At 50.7% G+C, this 11,140-nt stretch overlaps 2 protein-coding genes across 2 annotated transcripts; both read left to right on the forward strand.

Moving 5' to 3' along the window:
- Nucleotides 1-683: 683 nt before the first annotated feature.
- On the forward strand, nt 684-2,817 carry LOC131215887 (alkaline phosphatase-like). The gene is made up of 3 exons (XM_058210283.1): nt 684-843; nt 1,005-1,336; nt 1,600-2,817. Exons 1-3 carry the CDS (start codon nt 684-686, stop codon nt 2,815-2,817), a joined length of 1,710 nt encoding a protein of 569 aa, XP_058066266.1.
- Nucleotides 2,818-3,456: 639 nt separating this feature from the next.
- On the forward strand, nt 3,457-11,106 carry LOC131206026 (importin-7). Its single transcript, XM_058198383.1, has 9 exons — nt 3,457-4,135; nt 6,129-8,081; nt 8,153-8,284; nt 8,364-8,540; nt 8,622-8,758; nt 8,860-9,181; nt 9,264-9,423; nt 9,497-9,649; nt 9,723-11,106. Exons 1-9 carry the CDS (start codon nt 4,052-4,054, stop codon nt 9,791-9,793), a joined length of 3,189 nt encoding a protein of 1,062 aa, XP_058054366.1. The 5' UTR covers nt 3,457-4,051; the 3' UTR covers nt 9,794-11,106.
- The last annotated feature ends 34 nt before the right edge of the window (nt 11,107-11,140 follow it).

Below are 11,140 nucleotides of genomic sequence, written 5' to 3' on the forward strand. Positions count from 1 at the left end.
TGTTCAAATATTCCGAGCGAATCTCAAATAAAAAATTTCACGAAGAAAGAAGAATATGATGGAACATAAGATGAATTATCATACCGTAACTCGATTCGAACGTAATGCATAACATTAGCGTTGAACACCAAGCATTTGCATAATTTTACGTCAAACACCCGAAACCAGTTGCGTAACGTCTGCCTCACAATGCCGATCGAATAAGTTGGCCCCAAAAAATAGCTTAAAATTCATCCCAATCATGCTGGTCACCGAATTTACTGTTTCATCTTTGGATACATTTTATCTCCTCTTGTCTGTTGCAGAGTTAATGAGCCTGGCGCTGCGATCGAACGTCCTACTGAAGGTGTCTGTATGGCCGAGACCACAGCCTTACGGATATTTCACACATAAAAGCCTGTCTACCGTACGATCGAGACCCAGTCCGCAATTAGAGTACCGGCAACATCACTATCACACGCCGGTGGCACTAATACCTGGTACCGAGACCCCGGACGTGCGACTGTGTTTACCTTCTGGCCAACCTCGGAACAAGGCGGACGGCTCATCAGTCTCGCCAGCACACCAGAAACCCTCGGACGCATCGACAAGCGCTCGGCTAGGCATTCGATCCGTTGGCGGGATCTAACTCTAGCTCGGTCTTTTGTGCACAGTCCTCAAACTCGCGAAAAACACGTCCGGCGATGGGTTTTCTATACTTTGTCGTTGCCGCGCTGCTGATCGTGGCCCCGCCGCGTTCCAGCTGCATTAGCGCACCACCACACTACGTTGTATCGAGTGTCACTTCTGAAGACGATTCTCTGCAACGCACCAAATCGACCATCAATGAAACCGACAGTGAAAGTAAGTTTGTTCAGCTGTATGATGATCGGTCAAATTAAACCATTTCATCTCACTCAGTTGGATGTGAGAGATAAAAACCATCTCGCCTAAAGTAGTGTATCGCACAGGCAAGATCCAATTAAATGTTATACACATTAACGCATCCCCTGCTTCATCTGCAGCGGTACATCCGCCACCATTGCCGGCGGCCAGCGACGACGATCATCGCCCGGAAGCTGCCGCTGACCCCCACCGCCAGAAGCGACTCGTATCCGCCGGCGATTACGAGCAAACGGCTCAATATTGGAACATTGGGGCGCAGTTGAAATTGAAGGAACATCTACTACGGCGGCTGAATAGGAACAAAGCGAAAAACGTTATCTTCTTTCTCGGTGACGGTATGTCTATACCGACGCTAGCAGCCAGCCGCATGTATCTGGGGCAGAAGCAAGGTCATACGGGCGAGGAAAGCCAGCTGTCGTTCGAAGAATTTCCCGACGTTGGCCTCGTCAAGGTATGCATCGAAGGTGTGCTAAAAGTGCCCAAAATTATATCATACAGAAGATCAGACCAGTGAGTGACAAAGTTACTAAGCGGTTCTCAACGCCAGGCACGTCAACAGAACGTGATCAACAAATAAACCCATCTACAATTTGTGTTCCATACCGATCCATACTAAACCGTTCTATGGGTGGTAAATTGCCTGCTACCTGTTTGATGTGTGAAAACCGGCTCTAGGTGTAATTTGATTACTAATTATGCTTCCTTTCTTTGTAGACTTACTGCGTGGACAAGCAAGTGGCCGATTCGGCGTGCTCGGCCACTGCGTACCTGTGCGGTGTAAAGGCCAACTACGCTACGATCGGAGTGACGGCGGCCGTTAACTACAGCAACTGCGCTGCCAGCCTCGATCCTCGGAATCGCGTGCAATCGATCCTGGCCTGGGCACAGGAAGCCGGAAAGGCTACCGGGTTTGTGACGACGACACGGGTAACGCACGCCAGTCCAGCCGGAACATACGCTCACACAGCCAACCGCGATTGGGAATCCGATGCTGATGTGGTGCGCCATGGTGCAGACCCGGCCATGTGTACGGATATTGCCAGCCAGCTGGTGTACGGTGAAACGGGCAAGAATCTTCGCGTTATTCTAGGCGGTGGGCGGCGCAAGCTTATCCCAAAGGGTGCGAAGGACGAGGACGGGGTCAAGGGACAACGATTGGACGGTGTAAACCTAATCTCCCAATGGTACTATGGTAAACCACTGGGAACGGCCCGGTACGTGTCGAATCGTAATGATTTGTTGGCGCTAAACTTTACCCAAGTCGACTATCTGATGGGCCTGTTCAGTGCAGACCATCTGCCCTTCCATCTGGATGCACGACCCGATCTGGACCCCACGCTTGGGGATCTTACGTATGCCGCGATCCGCACGCTACAGAAGTATCCCGAAGGGTACGTGCTGTTCGTCGAAGGAGGCAAGATTGATCTCGCGCATCATCTCACGAAAGCGCGCAAATCGCTGGACGAAACGGTTCAACTTTCGGAAGCAGTTCAGGTGGCACGGCAGCTATCGAGTGCCGACGATACGCTCATGATCGTGACGGCAGACCATTCGCACACGATGAGTCTGGCGGGGTATGGGAAACGTGGAAACGATATTCTTGGTTTGAACAGTCAGCTTAGCGACGGAGACCGCAAACCGTATACTACGCTCTCGTACGCTAACGGACCGGGAGGGCCAACGCTGGGCCACAACGGAGCGCGGCCGGAAATGACGAAAATGATGATGATCGATCGGGAGTTTCAGTTTCCGAAGCTCGTGCCAATGAAATACGAAACGCATGGCGGCGACGATGTGGCGCTCTTTGCCTACGGACCGTGGTCGCATCTGTTTGGCGGCATGTACGAACAGAACGTTATACCGCACCTGATAGGGTACGCCGCGTGCATCGGGAACGGGCTGCACGCGTGCCTAGACACGGGTAGTTCCTAGAGCGGCCCTTGGCTTTTATCGTAGGACAGTTTATTTTGTTTTTCTTTTGTCTCTCCCTTTTAACGTGTTGTAGCGTACTGTGTTTTGTAAATAAAATTCCATTGTGTTTTCTAACGTTGCGGCAGTTGCTTCTTGAATGCTTGTACCTGGGTCGTTATGCACTCAAGCTTCCTGATAGGAGTTTTCTTTCGGCCGATGTCGCTCGCACGTGCTGCAAGTTAGTAGAATCATTCATTAAGAGCACAAACAGGATTTTATTGATAACCAAATAACTGATATAGAAAGCAGTTTACAGCATCACAATTACGAGCGAACGTAAAACAATACCAGTCTTCTGCAGCAGGTTATCACAGTACTTCTCCCTAACAATATCTTTTCTGCCAACAACCGATTTCGTGGCCGCCGCTTTGCGCCCTTTGTTGCACAACACCAGCGCCGCCGGAGTAAGAAAATTCATCGCATGCCGCCGCGATTCAAGCTAGCTGTCAAGTAGCAGTCATGAGCCGGCATGAACATTCCGGCTCTCTCGCTCTTGCTCCTCCGTTCGCTCGCCTTGCCAGTCTGACGTTTGCTGTTTTCTTCGTTGCTCAACACGCGCCTTGCGCTAAACTTTCCGTGCTGCCGAGAGAAGTGAACTGGAATCCGGTACCGAAAGGATTGTGCCCGCGGAATTCTGTGGAGCGTGTGCGAAGTTGCCATTATTTGCCGCCGTCGGTGTGCATGTCGTGCCGTATGCGGTGTCATCACGTCGCCGCATACGCTGCTGTTCCGTGAACGAAGCAGATCGAATCCCGTGTCCGTCGCGATTCCGGTTTCCCGCCGCAGATAGCAGCATCGCTCAGTGCCTGGAAAGCAGCACCTACGCGAAAACCGCGTGTCCGGGCTCTTTGTGCGGTTTTGCACGCTTGTGTGTTTTGCGTTTCCAGTTCCGTGACGGAGCGGCCCAACACCAATTCTCGGTGGAATCGATTGCACCGCGAAAGTTCGACGGAAGCCTGTGTGCGTCTGTGCCTGGGTGCGTGCGTGTGTGGTGCAATATCAAATCAGTTGCTGGCCGTGCTTTCCGCGACTGCCACTGGAAGCAAAACTGCCAGCACATAAGTGAATTAATAATCGTCTCTCTCGCGGGGTTTGCCATTCCGAAACAGTGTCTTCGCAGGTGGCAGTGCGGTACTCTGAAGAAAAAGAGATTTTAGGTTAGGAACGTGCAAGGGTGACCGACCGGCGATAAAAAATGGATACCGTCAAAATAGCGGAGTTGCTGCGGGCCACCATCGAGCCGACGCAGCGATTGCAGGCCGAGGAGCAGCTGAACCAGGTGAATGGCGCGATGCATTAGCCGGGAAAACCCCACAATATACTCCCGTCCAAGGGATCGGGCAAAACCGAACCGGAGACCTTTGAGAAAAGCATTGCGCATTGCCAATCGGAGGAACCATGTGCTTTGCGTGCACACGACGGTGGTCGTGTTCATCCACCGGTCGGGGGTTCATCGTTCGTCCCGTTCCGCTTTCGCACGCTCCCATCAATCGGCCACATTCCGAGTTTCCTTGATTCTACACATCGCTGTCTCTCTCCGTCGCTCTCTGCGACTGCCGGTGTTTCTCTTTTGCCGTGGTGTAATGTTTCCGTTCTGTGTAGCTTCCGGTGATGCTGGATCTCTCGGCAAACGGGTTACTAAACAAAGCGAAACCCAGCAGTATTTGAAAAGATTTTTAAAAATAGCGACCGGCAATGAGATAGCAACGCCACGGAGCGATCATGATTTTGGCTCTACCTTCCATTGCCTTGACTCACCACACGCGCTGTCATCGTTGGCACGCGTGTTGCGAGGAGGGAATGCATCGCGGCGCTCACCAGTGTGCGTGGCAGCAGGCGATGAACACACGTCTGGCGGTTGCCGCGGCTCACCGGACGAGGACCGCTTGCCGTTCTGCGTTTGACACATCGGGTTGAGTGATCGAGTCACCGGTGGAACCCGGCGTAAAGGATCCCCCACCCTTTTCCCAAGGGATCGGTCCGGATGCATTGCATTGCATTGCGATAGTGCAATGTTTACACAGAACCATGAGAACAACGATGTTGTTGGCCAACGACGCCGTGGCGCTTCGTGAATGAAATGATGGCGATTTCTGCGTTTCTTTCGAAGCGACAGTTATGTTGATTTTGTGCTTTACAAGGTCAGAAATAATGCATGTTGAAAGAGTGTCCTAACTGAAGGTCTCTTCTAAATTTACGCGCAATTATTGATTCAAATTTCTGCAACCGACGCAACTTCTCTGGCACAAGGTTATTGAACTGCGAAAAAGTGAGTAATGTTTCTACGTTCAATTATCAGTTCGGTTCTGAAGGAACGAAATTGGTTCAATTATGCGTCCCTCAGCATCCGAATGCCTGGAGGTTGTTGCGCAACAGCACCACCCCTATCGCGGGCAGAATTTACAAGTGAATCATTTTCAGAGAAAAGTCTGGTTGGTCGGCCCGGGCCGTTTGACCAATCAGCGCAAAGAAACATCTGCCGACCGCCGCAGGCAACGGCACGATGTGCTTGAGAAGAAAGCGATGCGGACGATCATTTCAAGCGGCGATGATCATTAACTCAAATGGCATGATTCATTCGCAATGATATCATTTATCGATCTGTGCCCTGCGCGGCGCGGATCCTTTTTCAGCAATTCATTTGCGTGCAAAATCAGATCACAACAGAGCTTCTTTATTTGTAAATTGAAACAGTAAGTAAAATATCAAACGGTAACCTATCTATTTATGGTGGTCGTTTCGTGTTATTTCGCTTTTGCCGCACTTCCCATGGAAACGTGCGAACTATAAACAAGCTAAAGGCCCAGCATAGCTTCGCTCGGGTGTCGGCAATGAGAAAAAGGTACGAATCGAAGCGGATTTTCAATAAAAATGGGTCAGTATCACCTTGACTCTGTGACGTTCTCTTGATCCTGGAGCGTAGCTTGACAAGCTATGTGGCCCCGTGTTGCTAGGCGCGCTATAAACACTTCACACAAATATAGAGGGGCCGGGTTTTGTTGCCTGCTATCGAGTGGTATTGATTTATTTTTTGTCAGATGTTCTTTATTGACCTTCCAATTGCCAGCTGTAAAATAGTTGGCATTACGACGTGATAATACTTACTACAGCATTTTTTCGCATTGTTGTCCATTCAGAAAGCTCACTGATCGGGGATTTTGGTTTTGCTTTGCATTGTCATCACGTCCGTAACAAGCCAACGCTACTAACGCATTCTGACTAATTTTATTCTCCGTTTCTGCTTGTCCCCTTTCTTGGACTGAACAAATTAGGTACACAAAATCATCGGCTTCCTGCCCAGCCTGATGCAGGTGATCATGCAGAACGAGTTGGATATGCCGGTCCGGCTGGCGGGCGCTATCTACCTGAAGAACCTCGTCAACAGCAGCTGGCAGGATCGGGAGGCGGAAGGGGCCGGTCTTCCGATTCCGTTCGCCATTCACGAGCAAGATCGTGCGATGGTGCGTGATACGATTGTGGAAGCGATCGTGCACGTACCGGCGGACGTGATCAAGGTGCAGCTATGCTTCTGCCTCAGCCACATCATCAAGAACGATTTCCCCGGCCGGTGGACGCAGGTGGTGGACAAGGTGAGCCTGTGTTTGCAGAACAGCGATCCAAATGCGTGGCACGGGGCCCTACTGTGCATGTACCAGCTGGTCAAGCACTACGAGTACAAGAAGTCATCCGAGCGCGGCCCCTTGACCGAGGCGATGAACCTGCTGCTGCCGCAGATCTACAACATCATGATGAACGTGATCAACGAACCGTCGGAGCAGAGCGTCCTGCTGCAGAAGCAAATCCTGAAGATCTTCTACGCCCTCACGCAGTACTCGCTGCCACTGGAGGTGATCAGTAGGGATGTGTTTTCCAGCTGGATGGAAATCTGCCGCCAAATTCTCGACCGCCCGGCACCCGATCCTACGCACATCGAGGAAGAGGAGCGACCGCAGATGCCTTGGTGGAAGACGAAAAAATGGGCCTCGCACATCATCTTGCGCATGTTCGAACGGTACGGCAGCCCGGGCAACGTCATTTCGAAGGAGTACAAAGAGTTTGCCGATTGGTTCCTGCAGACGTTCACCAGCGGTCTGCTAACGGTTCTCCTCAAGATACTCGATCAGTACCGCAATAAGCTCTATGTGTCGCCCCGTGTCATGACGAATACGCTCGACTACATCAAGACGGCGGTGTCGCATGCCTTCTCGTGGAAGATGCTGAAGCCGCACATGCTGGCGATCATCCGCGACGTGATCTTCCCGCTGATGTCGTACAGTGACGCCGACGAGGAGCTCTGGGAGAGCGATCCGATCGAGTATATTCGCAAAAAGTTCGACGTGTTCGACGACTTCGTGTCGCCGGTCCAGTCGGCCGAGATGCTGCTGCACAATTGCTGCAAAACGCGCAAAGGCATCCTGACGCAGGTGATGCAGATCATTATGCAGATCATCAACACACCCAATCTGGGCCACAAGGAGAAAGACGGTGCACTGCACATGGTCGGCTCGTTGGCGGAGGTGCTGTTGCGGAAAAAGATCTTCAAGGAGCAAGTCGAGCAGCTGCTGATGCAATACGTGTTTCCGGAGTTTGGCAGCCCACACGGGCACCTGCGGGCCCGGGCCTGTTGGGTGATGCACTACTTCAGCGATATAAAGCTCAAGAATCCCCAGGTTCTGGAGCAAATTATGCGCTACCTCAGCAACGCGCTTCTCACCGACAAGGACCTGCCGGTGAAGGTGGAAGCTGCGGTCTCCATGCAAATGTTCCTCATCTCGCAGGATGAGGCCGCACCATTCTTGAGCACACAGATCAAGGAGATCACGATGGAGCTGCTGAAGATTATACGCGAAACGGAAAACGAAGAGCTGACTACCGTCCTGCAGAAGATCGTGTGCACCTACTCGGACCAGCTGCCACCGATCGCGATCGACATCTGTCAGCATCTGGCGACCACCTTCAGTCAGGTGCTGGAAACGGACGAAAGTGGTGACGAGAAGGCAATCACAGCGATGGGATTGCTCAGTACGATGGAGACCCTGCTGGCGGTGATGGACGAACATCCGGCGGTACTGGCCTCGCTACACCCGATCGTGCTGCAAGTGATCGGGCACGTGCTGCAGCAAAACGTGTTTGAATTCTACGAGGAAGCATTTGCGCTTGTGTGCGACCTAACCTTGAAGAGCATCTCGCCCGACATGTGGAAGCTACTCGAGATTATCTATGAGGTGTGTTTACTGGAGAAAGCTCGGACATCACCAGCATCACTCTTTACTCACTCGTGCACATTTTGTTACAGTTGTTCCAGAAGAATGGGGCCGATTACTTCGTTGACATGATGCCAGCGTTGCACAATTATATCACCGTCGACACTCCCGCCTTCCTGTCCAACCAGAACCACGTGATCGCGATGTACAATATGTGCAAGTCGGTAAGGAGAGACACAGCGGAAGGAAGAAACCCCGAAAGGGTGCGGGCATTTTAATTGGCATTGCACCTCGTTGTCACAGATACTGACCAGCAGCACGACGGAAGAGTCGGAGTGCAGTGCGGCCAAGCTGCTCGAGGTTATCATTCTGCAGTGCAAGGGACACATTGACGATTTCATACCAAGCTTCGTCGAGCTGGCGCTGATGCGGCTGACGCGAGAGGTGAAAACTTCCGAGCTGCGAACGATGTGCTTACAGGTTGGTTTACGGTGCCGATCCGACACACCTTGATTGTGAGACAATTCTGAAACCTTCCATTTCTTTTTCGCCCATCCTCAGGTGGTTATAGCAGCGATCTACTACAACCCCACCCTGTTGTTAGAAATACTGGAAAAGTTTCCGAACCCGGCGCCCAATTCCTCTATCACTGCTCACTTCATCCGGCAATGGCTGCACGATTACGATTGCTTCCTTGGGTAGGTCCCTTGGTTCCAGCGGATTGGTGTCTCTCTCTTCAAATTGTTTTATCTGTTTCTATTCCCCAATCGGGTTTCCTATGTGGGACACACCACAACAGTATCCATGATCGTAAACTTTGCATCATCGGGCTGTGCACTTTGCTGTCGCTGGGCGATCGGAAGCCGACGGTGCTGAGCGAACTACCGGACAAGATCATTCCAACGATGCTGATGGTGTTCGATGGGTTGAAGCGTGCGTACGCTGCCCGTGCATCCGAAGGCGAAGAGGAGGAAAGCGAAGACGAAAGTGAAGACCTGGAGGACGGACTTTCGAGTGACGAAGACGATGTGGACGAAATGAACCCATACTTCAAGAACGTGTCGAAGATGGTGCAAGATAAGAGTGCGGAGGCCGGCTTCGAGATAACGGCTTCGATTCAGGTAAGGGTGGGAAATGAACCAATGTTCGGCGTTCGCAACCATTCACACGGAACGTGGCCCGCGATCTCGATAACATTCGTAGGACGCCGATAGTGATGAGGATGACGACGACGAAGATGACGATACCGAAGATGGTGATGAGATTGATGAAACAGCGCTGGAAGGCTACACGACACCGTTGGACGATGAGGACAATCCGAACGCAGTGGATGAGTACATCCTGTTCCAGGATGTTATGAACAGTGCGTGTCTATTGATAATTTTCCGCGACGTCGCCGTCAAGTAACAATCAATAATGTTTGCCCTTCCCAACAGATCTTCCCAACACGGATCCGGCCTGGTATACAATGCTTACCAGAAATTTGAACGCTTCAGAGCAAAAGAACCTGCAAGAGGTACTCGTGCTGGCGAATCAGAAGAAGGAAGCGAAACGATCGAAGCAAATCGCGGAACAGAACAGCGCAGCAGGTGCGTGTATCAGTACGATCGATGCGCGATCCCGATCCCGATGCTTATGGCCGTTTGTTTTCCTCACTTTCAGGATATCAGTTCACTCAACATCAAATTCCCAGCAGCTTTAGCTTCAGCGGTGGCCAGCCTCCGCAGCAGTAGTAGCGGAGAGAGCGCCCTTGTTTCGAAGTAGAATTTTTCGAACGGTTTCCACTCGCCAGTGGCACCTCTGCATTCATTGTAATGGAAAAAACAACATAATCCACCACACGCCTCTAGCGGCTTCGAAACAGAACGAACGAGAACGAGCAACCAGTACACGGTTTTAAAATGCTTTATTTATACGCTTAGTTCTATCAGCAGCAGCAGCAGCAGCAGCAGCAGCAGGAGCAGCCGCCACAATATTGTTTACGACGTTACAGAGGGATAACTAAAAGAACACACCACCACGATCCTCGAAACAGCCAATTTCTGCTTTACTTTTTCTTTTCAAAATAATAAACCTGTTGTGTGCATGCGTGTAACGGAAGTGTAAAGCTATGCGCTCGCGTACGCGCGCGCGGTTCAAGAAAATCGAAACACAAAACACAATAAATGTTGGATATTAAACTCAGCTTAGCTTCGTCTCCGAGCAGTGCCGGTACCGGGAATTAGTTAGTCCACCGTTCTAGTAGATGGATTTTTGTGGGGTTACATTGATCTGTGAAAGCGGCAGGGAAAATGGTTCCAGTCGCTCGACGACGGAGCTCGGCATTCAGTTGGTGATGGTATGGATCCGAAAACAAGCGGGAAGTGGGTTTGTCGTTGGGCATTAATGTGCCACAACGCTGCCCATAGCGTTGCTAGCAACCGAAGGCTTTATTCTGTGATGCTCTCGATTAAAGACGCATAAAAGTGTTTCATATTAGCGCTTTGGAGACCTGTTTTTCCATAGCCTATTTTCGGAATCGTTCGGTATATTGCAGCATATCAGTCCGTTGTTGCAGCTTGTTGTGATAGTAGGGATTTAATGGGTAATACTTGTGAATGGTGGGCATTTGGTGTATGAGTGTTTCCGCCCACAAGCCCCAACTGTAACAGGAATTGGCTTATTGGCCACCGATCTCCCAGTAGCTTCATCCGATGAACCAAATGAAAGCCCAATCGTTCCGTCGCTGTGTTGACACACAAGCCATGTTTAATCGATGAAAGACCCTGGTTGTGAGATGAAACTGCAAAAAACGAAAGATAGAAACACGCAATGCACGCAACAAACAATTTGCAACTCAGAAACGATAGCGAAAGCCAACACAACGAATCGAGCATTTATCGCCGCGTTACCTTTCAGGGCCATAGAAATACGAAACCCAGTGACAAGCTTGGAGCGATCGAAATAAGATTGTAGCAAAGGAAACTAAATATTTATGAGGTGAGAAACAGGAGCCGAAATTAGAGGCGAAAGTGACGACAAGAAAATATATATTGATTATAAACGAACCAAATTATAACGAAAGTGAAGCAAAAGCCGAA

This window comes from Anopheles bellator, chromosome 1 (assembly GCF_943735745.2).
Source record: "Anopheles bellator chromosome 1, idAnoBellAS_SP24_06.2, whole genome shotgun sequence".
NCBI lineage: Eukaryota > Metazoa > Arthropoda > Insecta > Diptera > Culicidae > Anopheles > Anopheles bellator.

Excerpts from the sequence above, each read along its gene's own strand:
- LOC131215887 (XM_058210283.1), top strand. The coding sequence starts at position 684 with ATGGGTTTTCTATACTTTGTCGTTGCCGCGCTGCTGATCGTGGCCCCG. Across the intron at positions 844-1,004 it reads CAATGAAACCGACAGTGAAA|CGGTACATCCGCCACCATTG; the intron begins GTAAGTTTGTTC and ends CTTCATCTGCAG. Across the intron at positions 1,337-1,599 it reads CCGACGTTGGCCTCGTCAAG|ACTTACTGCGTGGACAAGCA; the intron begins GTATGCATCGAA and ends CTTTCTTTGTAG.
- LOC131206026 (XM_058198383.1), top strand. The coding sequence starts at position 4,052 with ATGGATACCGTCAAAATAGCGGAGTTGCTGCGGGCCACCATCGAGCCG. Across the intron at positions 8,285-8,363 it reads TGTACAATATGTGCAAGTCG|ATACTGACCAGCAGCACGAC; the intron begins GTAAGGAGAGAC and ends TCGTTGTCACAG. Across the intron at positions 9,182-9,263 it reads AGATAACGGCTTCGATTCAG|GACGCCGATAGTGATGAGGA; the intron begins GTAAGGGTGGGA and ends TAACATTCGTAG.